The sequence below is a fragment of the Rattus norvegicus genome, chromosome 10, assembly GCF_021556685.1.
Source record: "Rattus norvegicus strain SHRSP/BbbUtx chromosome 10, alternate assembly SHRSP_T2T, whole genome shotgun sequence".
Taxonomy (NCBI): domain Eukaryota; kingdom Metazoa; phylum Chordata; class Mammalia; order Rodentia; family Muridae; genus Rattus; species Rattus norvegicus.
This window is the reverse complement of record NC_141543.1, coordinates 45,058,856-45,078,514: the sequence shown is the minus strand read 5'-3', so window position 1 is coordinate 45,078,514 and position 19,659 is coordinate 45,058,856. Positions and strand designations below refer to the sequence as shown.

Below are 19,659 nucleotides of genomic sequence, written 5' to 3'. Positions count from 1 at the left end.
CCAAGCAGACATGATGTCCTCAGGGAGATACTTGGGAATTCCTGCTTTCTTCCATTTGCATGCCAAGAAAGCCTGGTTGGGAAACCATTTCCAGTGGCTTGGAAAGAGGGCGAACAGAATGCAGACAGGACACAGAGGCTCTGGATTCGGGAGTTCTTAAGTGTTTTGACCTTTGACCAAACGTGGCACCCAACCCTTGGTCTCCCTTCTCCTACAAAGGGCACTTGCTGCCTGTAAGGATCGTTAAAGGATTAGGGAACATAACAGCCACACTGCATGGCCCTGCTCAGTGCTAGGCCAGTGGTCATGCCCAGCCTTCCTGATGCTCCAGGTCCCTTGCCCACCCTGCTGTGTGTGTGTAACCGACTGTGCACTATCTAATCCACCCACTGTCGACTGCGAAACAAAGTTCCCGGCTCCACAAGCTCTCTGGATATGAGAACAGCAGGAGGAAGGAAAATAAAGGCAAGAGAGGGGAGTTACAGAGTCCTGGGGTGTCTCTCAATTTCTCTTTTTTCTCTCCACAGTGGTTTCTGCTGCAGAACCTGAGACCATGGCCAAAATAGCACAGGTAAGGATCTCTCCTCCTCAAGGCCCTGTCCTTGGGCCTGGGAACCCCAGCATCAGTAGGCCAGAGTAACTCCAGGTACCTTCAGATAACCCTTAGTCCCCTCCGTTAACCCCCGGGGCCTTCAGATAATCCTGGGTACCTGCTGATAACTCCTGGCCCCTTCAGCCCAAAAGGAGTAGAGAGGCTCTAACTTCGCAGCCCTGACTCATATGCAGGTCACCAGTGATACACACAGCTCCAAGTACAAAAGGATGGGAAGTTTTCCTGGCCAGAAGGACTCTAACCTCAGCCTTTTGCACTGTTTGACCACTCTGTTGGGTGATAGAATTCGAGACCAAATGAAACATTCTCTTCAGATGGCTGAGCTGGGCATGAGGGGTCCTTCCGTGTCAAGGTTTGTCTGAGAAAGGTCCCAGTTGGCTACCTTTACAGTGCAAACCTGACAGAAGCTGAGGGACCCCAGCTGACCCCCTTTCGATGCCTACTCCATCTCTAGAGCTTCTTTGTCTGGTCACAGAGCACAGCTCTTACCCAGCGGCTGAGCTGAGAGCCAGTTCACTTCATCCATCCTTGTGACGCGGCACCCAGTGAATCAGGGATAGTCACAGCTTGCAGAAAGTAATGTTCATGATGCAAGACAGAACCTTGTTCAGCTTCCCTTCCCTGCCCCTGAGGGCATGCTTATTCCCTCTCCAGCAAGTTTCAGAGTGACTGGGCCTGAGGGGTTCCTTTTGTCCTGGTGCAACTGGACCCCCTCACGCAGTGCTTTGACTGGACGTGAAAGAGGCCTGGGGCCGGCTGGAGGGCAACCTTTGGGTTAAGAGGCCTTGGGAAACAAGAAGGGTCTTCAACAGACTGGCTGGATCAGAAGGCCAGGTTTGAGAAGGAATCCAGTGTGGTCAGGGGGAAGGGTAGTTCCGGGTGCTTGGAGGGCAGCAGCCTTGGGAAGGAGAAAGTTGCAGAAGACAATTCTAGGGAGATGGAAGGAAGGAAATTTGTCTATTACAGTGATTCTCAACCTTCCTCATGCTGTGGCCCTTTTAATACAGTTCCTTGTGCTGGAGTAACCCCCAATCATAAAATTATTTTGGTTGCTACTTTATAACTGTAATCTCGCTACTGCCGTGAATCATAACGTAAACATCTGTGTTTCCCAATGATCTTAGGCAACCCCTATGAAAGGGTCATTTGACAACCCCCACAAGGGGTCATGACCCACAGGTTGAGCACCGCTGGTCTGTTGCCTGTTGTTAGCAGTGTCTGCCATGCCCCCCACCCCCGTAAATGCGTGCATACCCACACGGCCTTGCAAACACACAGCACACTACTCACTTTCCTCAAGTCCGGCTATTTCAGTCCCTTCCATCATGATGGGGACCTTCCTGTCACCTTCCAAAGAGGTGAACTTGAGAGCCAAAGGCAAGGAGGCAGAAGATGATTCTATGTAAGACCCCAGGGAGCATAGATTCCGTGGGGTTTGGGGCTAGACTGCAACATTGAATATAAAACCACTCTGCAGACAGGGAGAGAGTGTGCACATGTCCTGGGACTCCGGCAGCTGCAGGATGAAGTAAGTGGGCATTGGAGCTGATTGTGGATACGCTCTCCTAGAATTTCCAGTCATCTGTCTAGAGGATGCTTACCTGGGTTCTAAGAAGGCCCAGCACACCTGCAGCAGCTGGGGTGGGGCCTCACGGGCCAGAGCCCCAAGGCCTAGGGTGCTCACCATCTGGCAACAAGGCCTGCTAAATATTTCAGAGTGGAAATCTTTTTCTCCACGCTCCCTCCATTCTGGGTGCCTGTGTCCAGGATCCTGCCTGCATGGGGTGCAGCGAGCTGATTACAGGTGTCCTGGGCAGTGCACAGTTGGCATTTAAGAAGGTAAACTTCCCACAGTGGGGCGAGTCATAGCCTGCGAGAGCTCAGCCTAGGTCATTTGAGGGACTTTCTATATCTTCATATTAGTAGCCTGTGCTAAACCCCGCTTTGCTGGCCATGCCCATGAGCACCTGGCATCTTAGACCACAGGGCTGGTAGGCAAGGGCTGAAGACTTCTCTGACCTTGTGCATGGGAGACGGAACTAGAGCCTTACGGAGCTTGCCTCTCCATGAACACTTTGGTCAAGCCTGTGTGAGTGAGCCGTTAGCCATCCTTCCCCAGCGCCACATTAACTGCTTTGTCTTCAGCCCAAGCAGCACCAGAACCCACCCACACCGTCCATGGAGGGAGACAGAGGTCCTGAGAATCTATGAAAAGGAGAAGAATGTTCTCTGCTTCTTAAGAGTGGAAGCAGGGGGTTGGGGAATTAGGTCAGTGGTAGAGTGCTTGCCTAGCAAGCGCAAGGCCCTGGGTTCAATCCCCAGCTCTGGAAAAAAAAAAAAAAGAGTAGAAGCAGTGCAACCAGCTACCACCCTAACTTCTCCATCATGATGGACTGGGCCCTTGGACCACTAGCCAAAATAAGGCCCCTCTTTCTTACGTTGCTTCTGTTCAAGGTGTTTTGTCTCAGCAACAGAGAAATACCTAAGGCAACCCTACTACTGACCCTGAAAAAGGCACCAGTTTGAAACTGTTGCTGCCTTACGGCTCTTAAGATGGGTTACATAGTGAAACTTCCTGGAAACAGTATCGCGAGGGACATCTCTGTTTAATGGACAGAGTTTAATGGACTCTGTTTATTGGAGAAAGAAAGCAAGTGCTTTGCCCAGGCCCTGAATGCATGCCCGAGGCAGTTGGCAGGACCGCAGACTCTCAATGTCATTGTAACCCCATCTTCTGCTTCATGCACACTCATGTACCCCACACATGAGTTTATAAACTCCGGGCGTTGGCTCCTAAGCTCTCTAACCTGGGATTCCTTTCCCCAATGTTCTCGCTGACCCCAGACCTCTGCTGTGTCTCTTCTGTGTGGTGATTTCCACAGCCTCTCTCCCCAGGGTGGAGGGCAGCTGTTGCTCATCCTGAGGAACTCAGACATCATCTCCAGGAAGTCAGCTCTAATCTCCTCAGCACATGTTCTCAGTAATTCACACTTCTATTCCTGGAGCAAACTACGAGGTGTGCCTAGATGTCCTAGCTCACTGGTTCTCAACCTTCCTAATGCTGCGACCCTTTGATATGGTTCCTTGTGTCGTGATGACCCCCAGCCATAAAATTATTTCCGTTGCTACTTCATAGCTGTAATTTTACTTCTGTTATGAATGATAATATATGACATACAGGATATCTGATGTGTGACCCCTGTGAAAAGGTCGTTCAATCCCCAAAGGAGTTGTGACCCACAGGTTGAGAACCACTAACTATCTTAGATCCTGTACTAGGTGCTAGAAATAAATCACTGAGCAAGACAGGCAATCCCAGTTGTCACAGGGATTCTTCCCCAACCCCTGTGTTGTACTTAGCTGACTGGTCTGTGGTTGCATCTGCTCCTGTACAGCCCCCTGCCTGAGTAATTTTTTTTACAGGTTGCTGGATTCAACATTTAGCGGGATTCTCAGTGAGAAATGGATGGATGGATGGATGGATGGATGGACGAATGGAGGGATGGATAGATAGACGGATGGATGGATACATGCATGGGTGGATGAATGATGGATGGATGGGTAGAGGGATGGATGGATAGTTGGGTGGATAGATGGGCATGTGGATAGATAGATGGTGGCTTAGTGGATAGATGGGATAGCAGATAGACAGATCGATAGATACATGGGCAGAAGAACAGACAGATAAATGGATGGAGGGGTAGACTGCAGCCTAAATGGACAAATGTGTGGATTGGTGGGTGGGCAAACTAATGAATGGCAGATGGGTACGTGGGTGGCTCTAGTTTCCCTAGAAACAAAAATCCGTGCGTGAGAAGGCTTTGGGGTCTAGGCATGGTTTGGTACTGAGCCTGTTTATAGCTGGAAAGTGGGTCAGCCTGACACAGAGAGAAGCAGGTCTTTGAAAGCAGCCATCCCAGCAGGGGAGGCAGACAGTGCAGTATAACTGTGTGCTTAGTCTTCAAGGAGAGGCGGGTGGGTGTCACCAACTGAGGAAGCAGCCCTAGGCTATGTGACGTCACTCCTTCTTCCCTATGACCCGCCACACCATCCTGGCATCTGTCAGGGAGGGAGAAAGCTTGGTTTGCTAAAAACCAGCCATCCATTGCTTTCCCAATCAGGTCCCTGGCATGCTGGCTGGTCACATGTCACCTGTCCTCTTTGTTTTGATCCTTCGAAGTTTTAAGGCACATTGCCTTCCCCTCCAAGTGGGCCCCAGGAGCATCGGCAAGGAGTTTGGAGCTAGAGAGATGACGGACACGTGGGCTCAGGCAGATGGAGAGAAAGCATCATGAGTCACAGCAGCAGCTGGCTTCCCCAGGCAGACTCCCAGAGGGCCTGGCTCCCAGAAAAATATTTCAAAGCTGGACATTCCAGCCCTGCCCCTAGCATCTCCAATACTGAGCAATGGTACTAGGAATCCATGCCACAGAGTCAAACTGTGCACTCCCCTGCCTGCATTCCTCTTTACCATTCTCCACCTCAGAGGGAAGTGTCTTCATTCCTTCATTCAACTCAGTCGCAGTTAGCAAGCTCTCTCTGGGCTCCGCTGCTAAGCCTGTGCGGGGCGTGGGGGTTCACTTTCTCTTATGCAGTCATACCTTATTCGTTATAGCATCTGCCCTTGTGGAGCCAAGAATCAAAGAGCCAGGGCTGGAGAGATGGCTCAGCGGTTAAGAGCACTGACTGCTCTTCCAGAGGTCCTGAGTTCAAATCCCAGCAACCACATGGTGGCTCACAACCATCTGTCATGGGATCTGATGCCCTCTTCTGGTGTGTCTGAAGACAGCGACAGTGTACTTATGTATAATAAATAAATAAAAATCTTTAAAAAAAAAAAAGAAGAAGAATCAAAGAACCAGATGTGGTATCACATACCTGCATTCCATCATTCAGGTAGCAGTGGCAGGTGAACCAGGAGTTCAGGGTCAGCCTTGGCTACATAGTGAGTTCAAGGCCAGCCTCAGCTATGTGAAACCTTATGTCAAAGCAAAACAAAAAACAAATGACCAAGAGAAAGGTTAGACAAAAAGTCTTTAAGACCTTTGCAGAGCAGACATTCTGGTCCCCTCTGCTTCTTTTTTCTTCACACTAGAAGCTGATGATAATTATTTTCTGACATTGCTAGATCATCAGAATATAGAAAGAAATGCCAAATGTTTAGGAGGTAAAATTCTAGCAGGACACTGCCTTTCTTCTGATAGCAGGGACTGGAGGGCCTCCTCTAGTCAATCTATAAGCCGTGCACAGACCAGGCCTGACACTGGACCTCAGGTCCCTGGATTAGACTACCCAGGGTGGCACTGTGCCAATGCAAATGTGGCAGGCCCTGGAAAGGCTGAAGAGGGCAGCGGGAGTGTAGGCGGGAGGTGGGGCCAACGTGCGCCATCCCTTGCTTGCTTGGTCTGGTATCTGGCCTGATACTCTTTCCTTACCCAGGGCTGAGATCAGGTTGCAGGGGATTCACGGATGGCGGGAAGAAGGCTGCGTCCCTTTCTGGTCACCCACTCTGTGAGAACTTTAAATAGCAGCCCTGCACCCACACATGCATACCTCTGAAGAGTCAGGTTCTGGGACCTAAGGCAGAGGGCAGACAGATGTCTGGCTGGGTCCTGTGGTAGGAGACAGCAGGAGGCACCAGAGACTATGAGTTTTGCCTTTCCATGTCTCTCTTACTTCTTGAATCTGTGGGCTTCTGGGCCTCCAGCTGCTCCTCTGTCCACACAGTCTTTTCTAATCTCTCTTCTGGAACTGGTGTTGGGCTTAGCTGTTTCCTCTGTAACTTACCTCTCTCTTTAGGTATTTCCTATTTATAAACCATCTCTGCCAAGGGGCTCAACTAAAGCAGGTCTTTGTTCTTTCTGAATCTTCAGCCCTTGGCCTAGGGCCTGGCACAGATTACGTACTATGTGCCTGCCAGGGGCAGCCCCTTGGGAATCGGAATCACCCAGTGGTTCTCTCAGACCCGGCTCTTCTCTATACTGTATGGCTGCCCCACGTCTGACTCCTCCGTGAAGCAACCCATTGTGCACTCAGCTTTAGATCTGATGTCTGAGGTCTCCTGGCTCTCTGCCCTCCTCTCCAGGCCTAGAGGGACCCTGCCAGCTTGTCCTTAGACGCCAGTTCACAGCTCAAGCTCAATTTACTGGGTCCCCAAGGACCAGTGCTCATTTTGGTGTTGAACCTGAGAGCAGCAGCTCGGGGTCCTCCTGTGAGGTTTGTACAGCCGAGGACAGACGGGAACAAGGAAGAGGGCTGGGGTCTGTGGGACTCCTTCCCAGGGGTCACTTCACCTTAAAACACTCCTGCAGTTGTTAATATAATCGTATTAGTGGCAGTGAAAAGCTTTGTAAACTGTAAAGTGCTCTGAGAAACGGGAATGCTGCGGAGAATATCTAAGACAGTGAGGTGCTTGCTAGGTAAAGCATGAAGGCCTTTAAGTTTAAGTTCTAGAACCCAGCCCCCAACCCACGGTAAGAAGAGCATGGTGGTACATCCTTGGAATAGTGGTGGCACTGGGGTGGCAAGGGCAGTTGTATCCCTGGAGCTGGATAACCAGACTAGCTATGATCGGCCACAGGCCACAGAGAGACCCCGTCTCATAAAATAAGGTGAGACAGGCGTGGTGGTGCACGCTTTTAACTTCAGCAGAGGCAGGTGGATGTCTGTGAGCTCGAGACAAGTCAGGTCCGCGTAGTGAGTTCTAGGACAGCAAGGGCTGTGGGAAAAGACCCTGACTCAAAACACTAAAACCAAAACACCAAAAACCATAACCAAGAGGATGGTCTAGCGAGATGCTTCAGTGAGTGCAGATGCTCATGAAACCAGCCTGACAACCTGAGTTCAGTCACCAGGTCCACCTAAAGATGAAAGGAAAGAACCAACTCCACAGAGTTGTCTCTGACCTCACGTGTGAGCCGTGCCAGGCACCCAGCCACCCACCCTCTAAACAGGGTAAAGATAAACTTTTAACCATTCTTAAAAAGAAATGTAGGTAGACAGGATGTGATGGTGCACACCTTTAATCCCAGTACTCAGGAGCAGAGGACTGTGAATTCAAGGCCAGCCTGGTCTACATCGCAGTTCCAGGCCAACCAGGGCCACATAGTGAGACCCTGTCTCAAAACCAACATCAAAACCAAGGTATCTGACACCTGAGAAACACCGCCTATGGTTGACCTCCAACCTCCACCTACATACACACACACACACACACACACACACACACACACACACACACACACACACACACACACACACACCACCATGGGTGGTCTTACTCACTAGGGTCCAGTCTGCCACTCAGTCAGGCTTTTGACTTTCCCTTGTGGTGTCCCATGATCCCTTAGAGGAATGTCACTGTCCTTTGAGCCGTCTGCATCTGGTAGCTCCAGAGAGTCAGCCACACCCTTCCCAGGTGATCTCAGCACTTGTTTTTCCTCAGGGAACAGCGCTCTGGCCTGAGCCAGGGTCCAGGTGAAAGGTCAAACCTCACCCTCTGCTTCTCTCTCCACAGGGTGCCATGTACCGAGGCTCTGTCCACGACTTCGCAGACTTTGATGCAAATCAGGATGCCGAGGCTTTGTACACAGCCATGAAGGGCTTCGGTGGGTCCCGTGGGGAGGAGGGTGATGGGAGATTGCCACATGTGACTATCTGCTGTCATTCTATGACTTTTCCTAGAGAAGCATGAGCAGACATTAATCTACCCAGTTAGGGCACAAACAACAAACCAAAGAAACCATTCTACCCATCTAGTCTGATGAACCAGTGACTTTATTGGGGTTACTTACAGGAGCACAGGTCACCACAAAACAGCTGCAAAACTAAAAGATAATGGGAGACCACACAGGAGAGCTATATTCTTAGCACCCACTGCCTAGCTTGCAGGCAGCTCCACCAGGGATCACCTGCCCCACCCTCCTCAGCCATTGTTACTGCTGCATCCACCATCTTGGGGAAGAGCCTTATGATCCACTGAGCTTTCCCAGTCCCCTAAGGTCCCTGAACTTCTGAGCCTTGTGAATTTCATGAACCTCCTTTCTCTCTCTCTCTCTCTCTATCACTCTCTCTCTCTCTCTCTCTCTCTCTCTCTCTGTCACTCTCTGTCTCTGTCTCTATCACTCTCTCTCTGTCTCTGTCTCTCTGTCACTCTCTGTCTCTGTCTCTATCACTCTCTCTGTCTCTGTCTCTCTCTGTCTCTCTCTGTCTCTCTTTCTCTGTCTCTCTCTCTCTATCTCTCTTTCTCTGTCTCTCTGTCTCTGTCTCTCTCCTACATATATATACATATATGCGTGCAAGCACGTGTGTGTGTGTGTGTGTGTGTGTGTGTGTGTGTGTGTGTTCTCTATCTGCATATATGCCTGCGTATCAGGAGAGGTCATCAGATCCCAGTAGAGATGGTTGTGAGCCACCATGTGGTTGCTGGGAATATGAACTCAGGACCTCTGGAAGGACAGACAGTGCTCTTAACCACGGAGCCATCGCTCCAGCACCACCCTTCCCCACTGCACCCCCAGCTTCTGAGTCTTCCTTCCCTGGGAAAGTTACTCAGTTGCTGTGGGTGGGGGAGGGGCCTGTCATGATGCAATGTAGTTTGTTTTGTTTCTTGTTCCTGTTGCTAGGGATTGGACCCCGGACCTCACGCATGCTGGATTTAGTGCTTTTGCTTCTGAGCTATGACTAGCTTGGGGTTTTGGTTTTTGGTTTTGTTTTAGTTTGTTTTGTTTTGGGGTTTTTTTTTTTTTTGCCTCTTTTTATATTTTGTAAGCTTACAATAAAATTTGTCAAACCACTAAAGAGAGATAAAGAATACTGAAGCCTCCTCACGCATAGTAGGCCTGAGCTTAAGGAATGTGCCTGGTTAGTGTAGCTGAGAACCATAGTCAGTTGGCACCCTCCTGGTGGCTCCCTTTCTTCAGGGTGACCACTGACCTGAATCTGTGCTGGTCACTACCCTTGCTTGCCCGCAGTTGAAAGAACACTGTGCAGGAATCTAGGTTTTCTAAGTCAAGTGCATTGTGAGGCCTTGTGAAAATCCTTACCTGCCTCTGTGCCTCAATATCTTTATTTGTGCCACAGAGGGCTCCTTCGGGGACTACTTTGAGCTCAGGGGTTGTGAATACAATGACCCCTCTCTGTGGGGACGTTAGGGTCCTTTAGACCAGTGGTTCTCAACCGTTCCAGTGCTGTGACCCTTTAGTACATTCCTCACGTTGTGGTGCCCCCCAGCATGAGGTTATTTTGTCATTACTTCATAACTGTAATTCTGCTACTGTTATGCATTATAATGTAAATATCTGACATGTGATCCTGTGAGGGTCTTCACCCATGAGTTGAGAACCACTGCAATCCCTTGTTGAACTCAGAAAGCTTCTGCTAATACATGCAGAAGGTATTAGGTAAGGCCTCTGCCAGCAGGAAAGCAGCCATGGGGGATTCCTGGAGGTGGGCTGGGTTGGATGACAGTGTAATGGAATGTAGTAAGCTTGCATCTTATTGAGCAAAAGTTGAAATACGCACGGTGGAAACATGAGTAGAGGAATATTTATTACCGTCAGTAGACAAGAGAGACACTTGCGAGCCAGTGTCCTGGTTGAGCAAACCAGGCAATGGACGATAATGTGTGCCTGTTCAGATCCACATAGCCATGGTCCCATTCCGGATCACGCTCATGTTAGCAGTACAGTCCCAAACATGCTCACTGTAAACAGCTCTGGCCGTGCTCCACTTGCATCAGAAAGCTTGAGTTGAAAACAAACGAAAGGACATTTTGAAAGTAGTTAACACAGGAGTCTGAACCCAAAGCTTGTCTTAGTCTCTAACGGGTGCCCTCAACTCTTGTAGGCAGTGACAAGGAGTCCATATTGGAGCTGATCACCTCCCGCAGCAACAAGCAGAGGCAGGAGATCTGCCAGAGTTACAAGTCCCTCTATGGCAAGGTAAGCCACATGGGGGAGGGAAGCGTCACTTCCTGTCCAACTCTGCCTTCTGCTGGCTCGTCTTCATCCGTCAGTCTCACGCGTCGTCGTGTGAGTACCTTGTACAGGCCGCTATGCGGGTGTTAGAAATGCACTGAGAAAACACATCTGTCGCTCTCTACGCTCCCGTGTCCTGGGAGAGACAGACAGTGGGACAGACAGTGGTAGGGGAGGGCACTGCTGAGGGCTTGAACCTGCACAGCCCACTTTCTAGCTGCATGACTTGGGGCAGTGGCCCGAAATCTCTAGAGCAGGGGTTCTCAATCTGTGGGGTTGCGACCCTTTGGCAAACCTCTGTCTCAAAAACATAGACGTTCCAATTCATAACAGTAGCAAGATTACAGTTATGAAGTAGCAATGAAAATTTTGTGGCTAGGGGGGGCGTCACTGTAGCTTAAAGAACTGTATTAAAGGGTTGTAGCACTAGAAGATCGAGAACTACTGGTGTAGAGTCTTCTCTAAGGGATGATACTAATGTCTTCTCCCAAGAGCTGGGTTCAGCAAAGTGATTAAGCCTTGGACTGGGCACTTACTTATCACTTGTTCTTACCATGCTGTGCCCCACCCCCAGGACCTCATCGCAGACTTGAAGTATGAGTTGACAGGGAAGTTCGAGCGACTGATAGTGAACCTGATGAGGCCGCTTGCCTATTGTGACGCCAAAGAGATTAAAGACGCTATCTCGGTAAGAAGCATGGGTCTAAGTCTGTACTGGTATATAGATGTGGGCAGTGGAAAGGTTCTGGGATATGCCACAAGCTTTCGGTCAGCCCCAGCCAACCCAGCAAATGTGTCGTGCTTCAAGAGGCAGCCTGTCCTGGAGGGGTTTCCTGGTCTTTTCCAGCTTGGCAGATAAGGACAGATGTTAGGGAAAAGTAGACCCTGTAAGATGGGGCCTAGGTCCTGATCCCCATGCTAAGGGTTATAGTCCTGAGAAAGTGGAGACATGGAGACTCATTGCAAGGCCCTGGGTCTAAGAGGCTTTGGTGAGTAAGAGTACAGAGGCCATTCCAGGCTGGAGGCTGTGTATTCATGTATGAGCAAGACTTACCTGCTTAAGGAGGAGAGATGCGCTCTAGGAAGAGGGATAAAAAGCCATTGGTTAGGTGTGGTTATGCAGGTTTGTAGTCACAGCACTAGAGAGTAAAGGCAGAGGATGATGGTAGGGAGTGGGGCACTGGAAAGGTAGCTCAGTGGTAAGTTCTTGCTCTTGTAAGCATGAGGACCTGAGTTCAAATCCTCCCCACACTCATAAAAACCAGACACCTGTAACCCCACTGTTGTAGGGAAGGGGTCCAAGTGATCGCCAAGGCCTACCAGTCAGTCTTTCTAACCAGAACAGCAAGAGGCCCTACTTATAAAAATAAGGTCTTAAAGAAGACCCTTGAAATTGACCTCTGACCTCTGCACACAGAGTCCCTGGTTTAGAGTGTTTGACTCAGTGGTTGAATGCCTGCTTGCATGGCGAAGCTCTGAATTTTACCCCTAGCCCTCTAAATGTGTACACAAAACCCTTGATTATGCCTGGCACTTTACAGTTTATAAAGTCTACGATCTCTGAATTCACTGAACTCCACATATGACCCACAGATTCAATTCAAAAGTGGACACTTGGCCGTGTGAGAAGCTTCTCAGTGTGCCTTAGAATTTGGCAAAGCAACAAAGAGCTTTTCCATTAACTAGATGAGAAAATTGTGGCCAGAAAGATGAAGTCATTGTTGTTGCCGAAAGTTTTATAAATGTTCGTTTTATGTACAAAGTGCTGGCATGTTTCCTCCACTTGGATGGGTAACTTGGGAAAACCATTTAAAGATCACTCAGTCTGACTTAATGAACACCATGTCCTCTGTAGATGAAACTCTGGCAGTACACATCAAGGCTCCCTTTTCCCACCAGACTGTGAGGATTCGTCCTGACAAGACAGGAATATCAACCCTGTCATAATCTCCACAGTTCCACAAAAGTGGCCAATGGCCCATCTTACTTTTGATTGTGATTCTAGGAGGAAGAAAATTCAGGATTGTATTGATTTTTTTTTATTTTTATTTATTTATGGACTCAGGAAATCATGTATTCCAGGCTGGCCTTGAACTCCTAAACTTTCTAATTCTATCTCCCAAGTACTGGGACTAGAGGTGTATGTCTGCTCAATGCCTGGTTTTATGCAGTGCTGGGTCAAACCCAGGGCCTTATTGTGGACTAGGCAAGCATTGTATCAACTGAAGCACATCCTTAGTCTCAAGATTGCATTTCTAATGAGAAGTCGTGATATCTGCTGTACAGCTGGGTCTAGAACCCATGACTTGAGTTCTAGAATGACATCTCCCAAATGACACCATAGAACAAGAGGTATCACAGCCCAGACTATTCTAAGGTCTCTCTACATGTCTCTTCTCTCCTGCAGGGCATTGGCACTGATGAGAAGTGCCTCATTGAAATTTTGGCTTCCCGGACCAATGAGCAGATACACCAGCTGGTGGCCGCATACAAAGATGGTGAGATGGGCAGAAAGGAGTCAGACTGCAAGGATGGGGACACCAAGACGAATGAACCATCCATCTTCCTTCTGTCCTACCCATCCCTTTAACCATCTGCTATCTGTCCACTCGTCTATCTGTCTACCCACCCTTCCATCCATTCATCCATCACATTACCCATCCATCATTCATCCATCCAACATCCATCTTCTCATACTTTCGCCCAATCCATCCACTCATCATCCATGTACCCATCATCCATCACTTCACTTACCCATCCATCTTCTGCCCATCCATTTACCACCCACCCATCTACTCATCCTTCCATCCATCATCTACCTACCCATCTATCTGCCATCCATCCATCCAACACCCATCTATCTTCCTGTCCATCTGTTCACCCACTCATCTACCCATCCACTCATCCATATCCATCCCTCTGTCTACCCACAGTCCTTCTGTCCATCCATGCAATAAGTAACTGTTCTGTGCTGGACAGTATGTAGGTTCTCAGGAGATAAAAACAACATAGCCTCTGCCAGCTGGAACTGGGCTCGTAAAATAATGATGAGCTCAGAGGAAAATAGCGATGACACACAGTGGTCAGATTTTACAAAGGAAGTGAACCAGAGCCAGACTTTCCCAAGAAAGGACCTATGTCAGAGATAACCTGTCCGAGGAGGAAGTGAGGAGTTTGTGGTAAGGAGAATTTGGTGATAGGTGACCCTTCTTCTAGCAGAGGAAACAGCAATATAAAAACCCCTATGTGGAAGTGAGGTAGGTGGTCCAGAGGAGGCTGGAGACATAGAGGGGAGGTTAGCATCAGGGAGGACTTTACAGCAAAAGAGAGGTGATGTTAGAGTCCAGTGACAAGTCAGGAGTATTGCAGTCAGAAATGAACTTTATGACAGTTGCTTTGTCACTGTGAGTAGAAGAACCCTCTGTCCAGGTGATGGTGATGATACAGTAAGATGATACAAAGGGACAGAGATAATGTCTACTTCATAGTGTCACAGCCCCCGCACGCAGCTGTGAAAAGACATTTGGATCTTGCTGTGGCAGTCATGTAGATTGGATTGGGGTTTATAACCATAGTAATGGTACAAAGTGGGGCTGGGCAAAAGACCTGTTCTGGATCCTGAAGGTTTGGGGGAGTGAGACTAGAGTCCCTATGTTCCTTCCACAGCCTATGAGAGAGACCTGGAGTCTGACATCATTGGAGACACTTCAGGCCACTTCCAGAAGATGCTGGTGGTACTGCTCCAGGTAGGTCTGTGTGCAGTCCAAGGTCCTTTTCTGCAGCTCTTCCCCATGTGGGCCACGGGCTGCTTTCACTGCTTCTCAAAGAGGTGGCTAGGAGGGCTGCAGGATGTAAAGGCCACCTGTAGGCTGTGCCTCCTTCACTTCCTGTCCACATGTGTTTCATCCTCTTTTTTTTTTTTTTTTTCGGACCTGGGGACCGAACCCAGGGCCTTGTGCTTGCTAGGCAAGCGCTCTACCACTGAGCTAAATCCCCAACCCCTGTGTTTCATCCTCTAGAGCCTGAGAGACCACCCTCAACCCCGGGCTCTTTGTGCCAATACCGTGCTTTACACAAGCTTGTGCTGTACAGAGACTCAAATGCCTCACCCACACCTCCTTCCCCATCCACATGCACCCTGCTTACTTTCTGTGGCCGATTCTTCAGGCATACACAGGGACCTGGCTGCCCTGCCCACCCCCAGCCAAGTTCTGATCCTCTGACACACCCAAGGGTCTCTGAAGAGGCTATGAATAATGCCACCATGACTGGCTCTGGCTCGCCATGTTGGATTGTTTTTTTCTTTCATTTTTCTATATTAAAACAGCCAGACATGATGGTGTGTGGTAGAGACAAGAAGATGAACTCAGGAAGGGAACTCAAAACACCAAACAGTAAAGATGGCTCGGTAGCTAAGAGTGCTTGCTGCTCTTCCAAAGGACCTGGGTTTGGTTCCCAATGCCCTGGAACTCCAACTTCAGGGGATCTGACACAACACCCTCTTCTGATCTCTGCATTCACCTGCACTCATGCACATACAGCTATTATCATACATGTGTGACTATGTGAATCTTAAGGCAAGGAGCAGCTTGATGTTAATTATTAATATTCAGAAGTGGAAAGAGTCTACTCAAAAGCCAGGTTTCTGGATTCTTTTGGTTTGTAGAAACTTTTTGTTATAGCACGCCTGCAACAGACAGAGAGCATGCTGCTCTCTGTGCCTGACCTACTCTGTCCTCTGTCTGCTTGAGCCTATGGAAGTCTGTGACCACAGGCACCAAGTGGGCAAGCGTTGTGACTGAAATTCAGCTCCAAGGTGCAAACTGTCTGAAGCTATGCACATGAGTCAGACGACTTCTGTGTCCCTTGCCGCTCTTGCCATTCTCTTCCCCCACTGAACACTGTTTTCCTCCAGTTTGCCGCCTCCTGTCTCCATAACGGCCTACACTCCATGCTACCCAGCCAGGGAGTATAGGATTCAGGGAGCGTGATGTTTGCCTCCCCACTTTGAAGCTTTTGAAGCAGATTCCTGCCCTGCATCTTGGAGTCAGGGATGTTGTTTCCACATCTCAAAAGTAACAGTGACATGGCACGCTGGCTCTGCCACAGTCCCCAAGAGAGTTGAGGGTTTTGAGACCCAAAACATACGGTATCAGAGGAAGAGGCCAGCTGCAGACCTGGTGTTGGTGGGAGTAAAGCCCAGGATGGCTAGTTCATCCCTTCCAGCACTTTCCTGATGCTAAGCTACCTCTGCTGGATGGGGCCCAGGGCCTAGGCAGTGCAGTAAAAGAATCAGGACGATTGGTATTTCACAGCTTGGGAGTCAGATCTTAGGCTCCAAGTCCCATATCCTCATGGGTAAATTCTTGGGTTCAGGGGAATGGGAGACCCTATATTAGCATCCCGATGTGCACTTCTAGGCTGATCACGGTATATGCCTAGAATTCCAGCTCTTGAGAGGTAGAGGCAGAAGGATCTGTAAGTTCTGAGCCAACCTGGTCTGTGTAGTGAGTTCTGGGCTAGCCAAGGCTAGCCAAGTACCACCCTTTACTCCTTGGGTATTATTGTGTGACCTTGCAATTTAGAATTCTGTCTTTAAAGTGTAACGCTTTTGTTTGCTGCCCTGGGATGGGGGTACCAGAAGGACCCTGGTCATTCCCAGGACTCCTATTTGGTCAGAGAAGAACTCCCTACAACTCTCTACAAAAGCATTTCTCCTGATTCAGTCACACTCCCTGGTCTCCCCCTGGCTTCACACATTGGAAATACACATTCCTCTGTCTCTCCATCCAGGGAACCCGGGAGAATGACGATGTTGTGAGTGAGGACTTGGTCCAGCAGGATGTCCAGGTAAATGTTGCTGGTGGAGGTCTCCAGCCAGGAACCTTATGGGAGGGAGGTGTAGGTCGGGGCCTTGGGCTGGGGTAGGGGTGAGGTCTTTTGTATCAAGCCCTAGAAATACCTGAATCACTGTGTAACTTTTATAGGACTTTGTCAGAAAAAAGACTTAGGTTTCTTTCAAAGGAGGTATGCAGTGTGTTAAGTTAGCAAGTATTTGGGGGAGGGGGAAATGGTGATAAATGATTTGGGGCAAAACCAAGGTAGACAGTTCCTGGGGAACAACGCCCCCCCCCACACACACACACATAACATACACAGAAAGAGGGAACCATGGGAGCTTTGGAAAGGGAGAGAAAGAAAGAGCATTCGTCTCACAGATGACGGGATTTATTGGTAGAAAGGGGAATGTCAAATCTGGGCAATAAAAATTCAGTGGGAGCTTCCACAGAAAGGAAGATGGGAATGTAAAAAGGTCAAGAGGACACTAGTAACAGGACAGTTCAGGATCAGACAGCTGCTCTGGGTGGCCTAGCCAGTGTCCTCAGGTTTGTTCTTTCTCTCAGTCTTACTCACTTCTTCCTTCTCAGGACCTGTATGAGGCAGGGGAATTGAAATGGGGAACAGATGAGGCCCAGTTCATCTATATCTTGGGAAACCGTAGCAAACAGCACCTACGATTGGGTGAGTTCCTCCCCAGGTGACTCTGAGAACCCTTTTCTCTTTTCCTTTTGCTGGTGGTGCACAGGAACCATTTCATCTCCAAATGCTAGCCCTGTTGTGGGTTATGTAGTTGCTTAGCACAACAGTACTAGACCTGTCTCGAGATAGAATCTTGCATAGCACACACACGACATAATTGTGTCACCTCCCAGCCATGGCACCAAAGTGCCAGCCTCAGCCTCCTGTTAGCGTTTGATTCTTGGCTATTGTGCCATCCCCTTCAAAGGTCTCTTGTTCTTTTGTTGTCATTATGCCAACACTGTTAAATGTCACGTCTGTCTGTCTGTCCCCCTCAGTGTTTGATGAGTACCTGAAGACCACAGGGAAGCCCATCGAAGCCAGTATCAGAGGGGAGCTGTCTGGAGACTTTGAGAAGCTGATGCTGGCCGTGGGTATGTACTAGGGGCCCGCAAAGGAGTCTGGGATGGCACCCTGGAAGTGAAAGGATAAGGAATGAAAGGAATTTCCATGGTGGGGAGTTAGAGAAAATGGTGGAGGAGGCTTGATTGAGCAGTGTAACTGAGACTGGGAATGGGAAGGAACTCAGCCTTAGACACTGGTGTCCTTGTCCTGTGTGACAAGGGTAGAAAAATCCCACCTCAGGTTGGGATAATGATCATTAAAGGCCTTGGAGGGTCTTTGCCAGGCACCATGCTGTCTTTAGACGGCAGGGTCCAGCACCACCCTCATCTCCTCTTAGCAGATGAAGAAGCTGGGCTTCGTGGAGGCTAAGCCCCTTATCAAGGAATGGCTTAGTAATGGGTCAGGGTTACCTTGATTGTAAGAGAAGCCAGGAGCTGATTCAAACCCAGAGACTCTCCCTAATGTCCTGCTTGCTGGAGCAAGTTACTCAGCCTAGCTGGGCCTTGGTTTCCTCATCTATCAGATGACAGGAGGGATGGCTGGACTCACTGGAGTTCTTGGCCAGGCTGGTGTTTTAAGAGTCTGGGTTGAAAGTTGGTTGTCTTTTGTTTTATTTTTGATTCATGGTCTCATTTAGCCCTGGCTGGCCTTGAATTATGAGGTCAGCTGAGGGTAGCTGTTTACCTTTCTACGTCTGTATTTGCACGTGTGTGTGTGTGTGTGTGTGTGTGTGTGTGTGTTTGCCACCATGCCTGACTTATTTGACGCTAAGGACCTTATGCATTCTAGGCAAACATTCTCTACCATTGAGACATACAACATTCCCAGTCCTGTTTTCCTGCTTTTTTTTTCTTTTTGTTTCTTTTCCTTTGCTTTCCCCCCTTTCTCTTTCTCTCATTCATATATATTATATATATGTATTTTATATATAATATATATACATACACATACTATCTCATTCATATTATATATAAAATATGTTTTATATATAATATATACACATACATATACACTCTCATTCATATAATTAACATATATTTTTATATATAAAATACATATACTCTTTCATATATTATATGTATTTTATATATAATATATACACATTTACATACACTCTCATTCACATATATATGTGTATATTATATATCATATATATATTATATTATATATACACATAGACACACACGCATTCCTCTCTCTCACCCCCTGGAATTTAAAGTTAGAGGTACTCTGATGCCGAGGGCCATTAGAAGCCAGGATTCTTCCTGCCTTTGAACTTGGAGGTCTCTAATAGTTAGGAATGACTGATAGCACACTCATGGGCCTACCTGGGCTATGGAGGTGAATTTGAAGCTAGTCTGGGCAATTTGGCAAATACTCTTTCACAATAAAAAGTAATGAAAGGACGTGGGATAGATCGCAGTTGTAAAGCACTTCCCAGCACACCCAGGGCTAGAAAGGGAGGGAGGAAGGGAGCTAGTGAGCTAACCCTGGTTGGTCATGCCTTCCCCTTTCTGAGGCAATGGGGATAATTCTCCCTCCTCTCCCTTTCCCCTCCTTTTCCCCAGTGAAGTGCATCCGAAGTACCCCGGAGTATTTTGCTGAAAGGCTGTTCAAAGCCATGAAGGTGAGTAGTGAGGTTAGTGGGAATGAGGTTGAGGGGAGCTTCTGCCCACACCCTCAGGACTGCTGGGATTTAGAGCCTGTCCTGGTCTGATATTTGTTGCTGTGGGGATGAGGGTGGCGGAAAATAATATAAAAGACAAGAAGAGGAAGAAGCAGAAGAAAAAGGAGGAGGAAGAAGAAGAAAGAAGAAAGGGAAGAGGAAGAAAAGGAAGAAGAGGAAGAGGAGGAGGAAGAGGAGACCACCAGAAAGCAACTTGGGGGATGAAAGAATTTTTTGGCTTATACATGTACAACACAGTCCATCACTGAGGAAAGTTAGGGCAGAAACCGAAGCAGAAATCATGGAGGATCCTGCTTGCTGACTCACGGGTTCATGACCAGCTTTCTTTTCTTTTCTTTTTTTTTTTTAAACTGTGACTCCAGTGCTTTTTTTTTTTAAACTCATTTATTATATATAAGTACACTGTAGCTGTCTTCAGATACACCAGAAGAGGGCATCAGATCTCTTTACAGATGGTT

General features: G+C 48.4%; 1 protein-coding gene across 6 annotated transcripts in view; it reads left to right on the top strand.

Moving 5' to 3' along the window:
• The window catches only part of Anxa6 (annexin A6), a 55,110-nt gene that overhangs the window by 10,275 nt on the left and 25,176 nt on the right, over window positions 1–19,659 (top strand). For all 6 annotated transcript variants that reach the window (NM_024156.2, XM_087574572.1, XM_087574576.1 and 3 more), the window contains 10 exon segments: window positions 528–571; window positions 8,130–8,220; window positions 10,460–10,554; window positions 11,165–11,278; window positions 12,998–13,088; window positions 14,257–14,336; window positions 16,384–16,440; window positions 17,019–17,112; window positions 17,448–17,543; window positions 19,083–19,141. In NM_024156.2, coding sequence (NP_077070.2) covers window positions 554–571; window positions 8,130–8,220; window positions 10,460–10,554; window positions 11,165–11,278; window positions 12,998–13,088; window positions 14,257–14,336; window positions 16,384–16,440; window positions 17,019–17,112; window positions 17,448–17,543; window positions 19,083–19,141 — 795 coding nt within the window. In that variant the 5' untranslated portion in view covers window positions 528–553.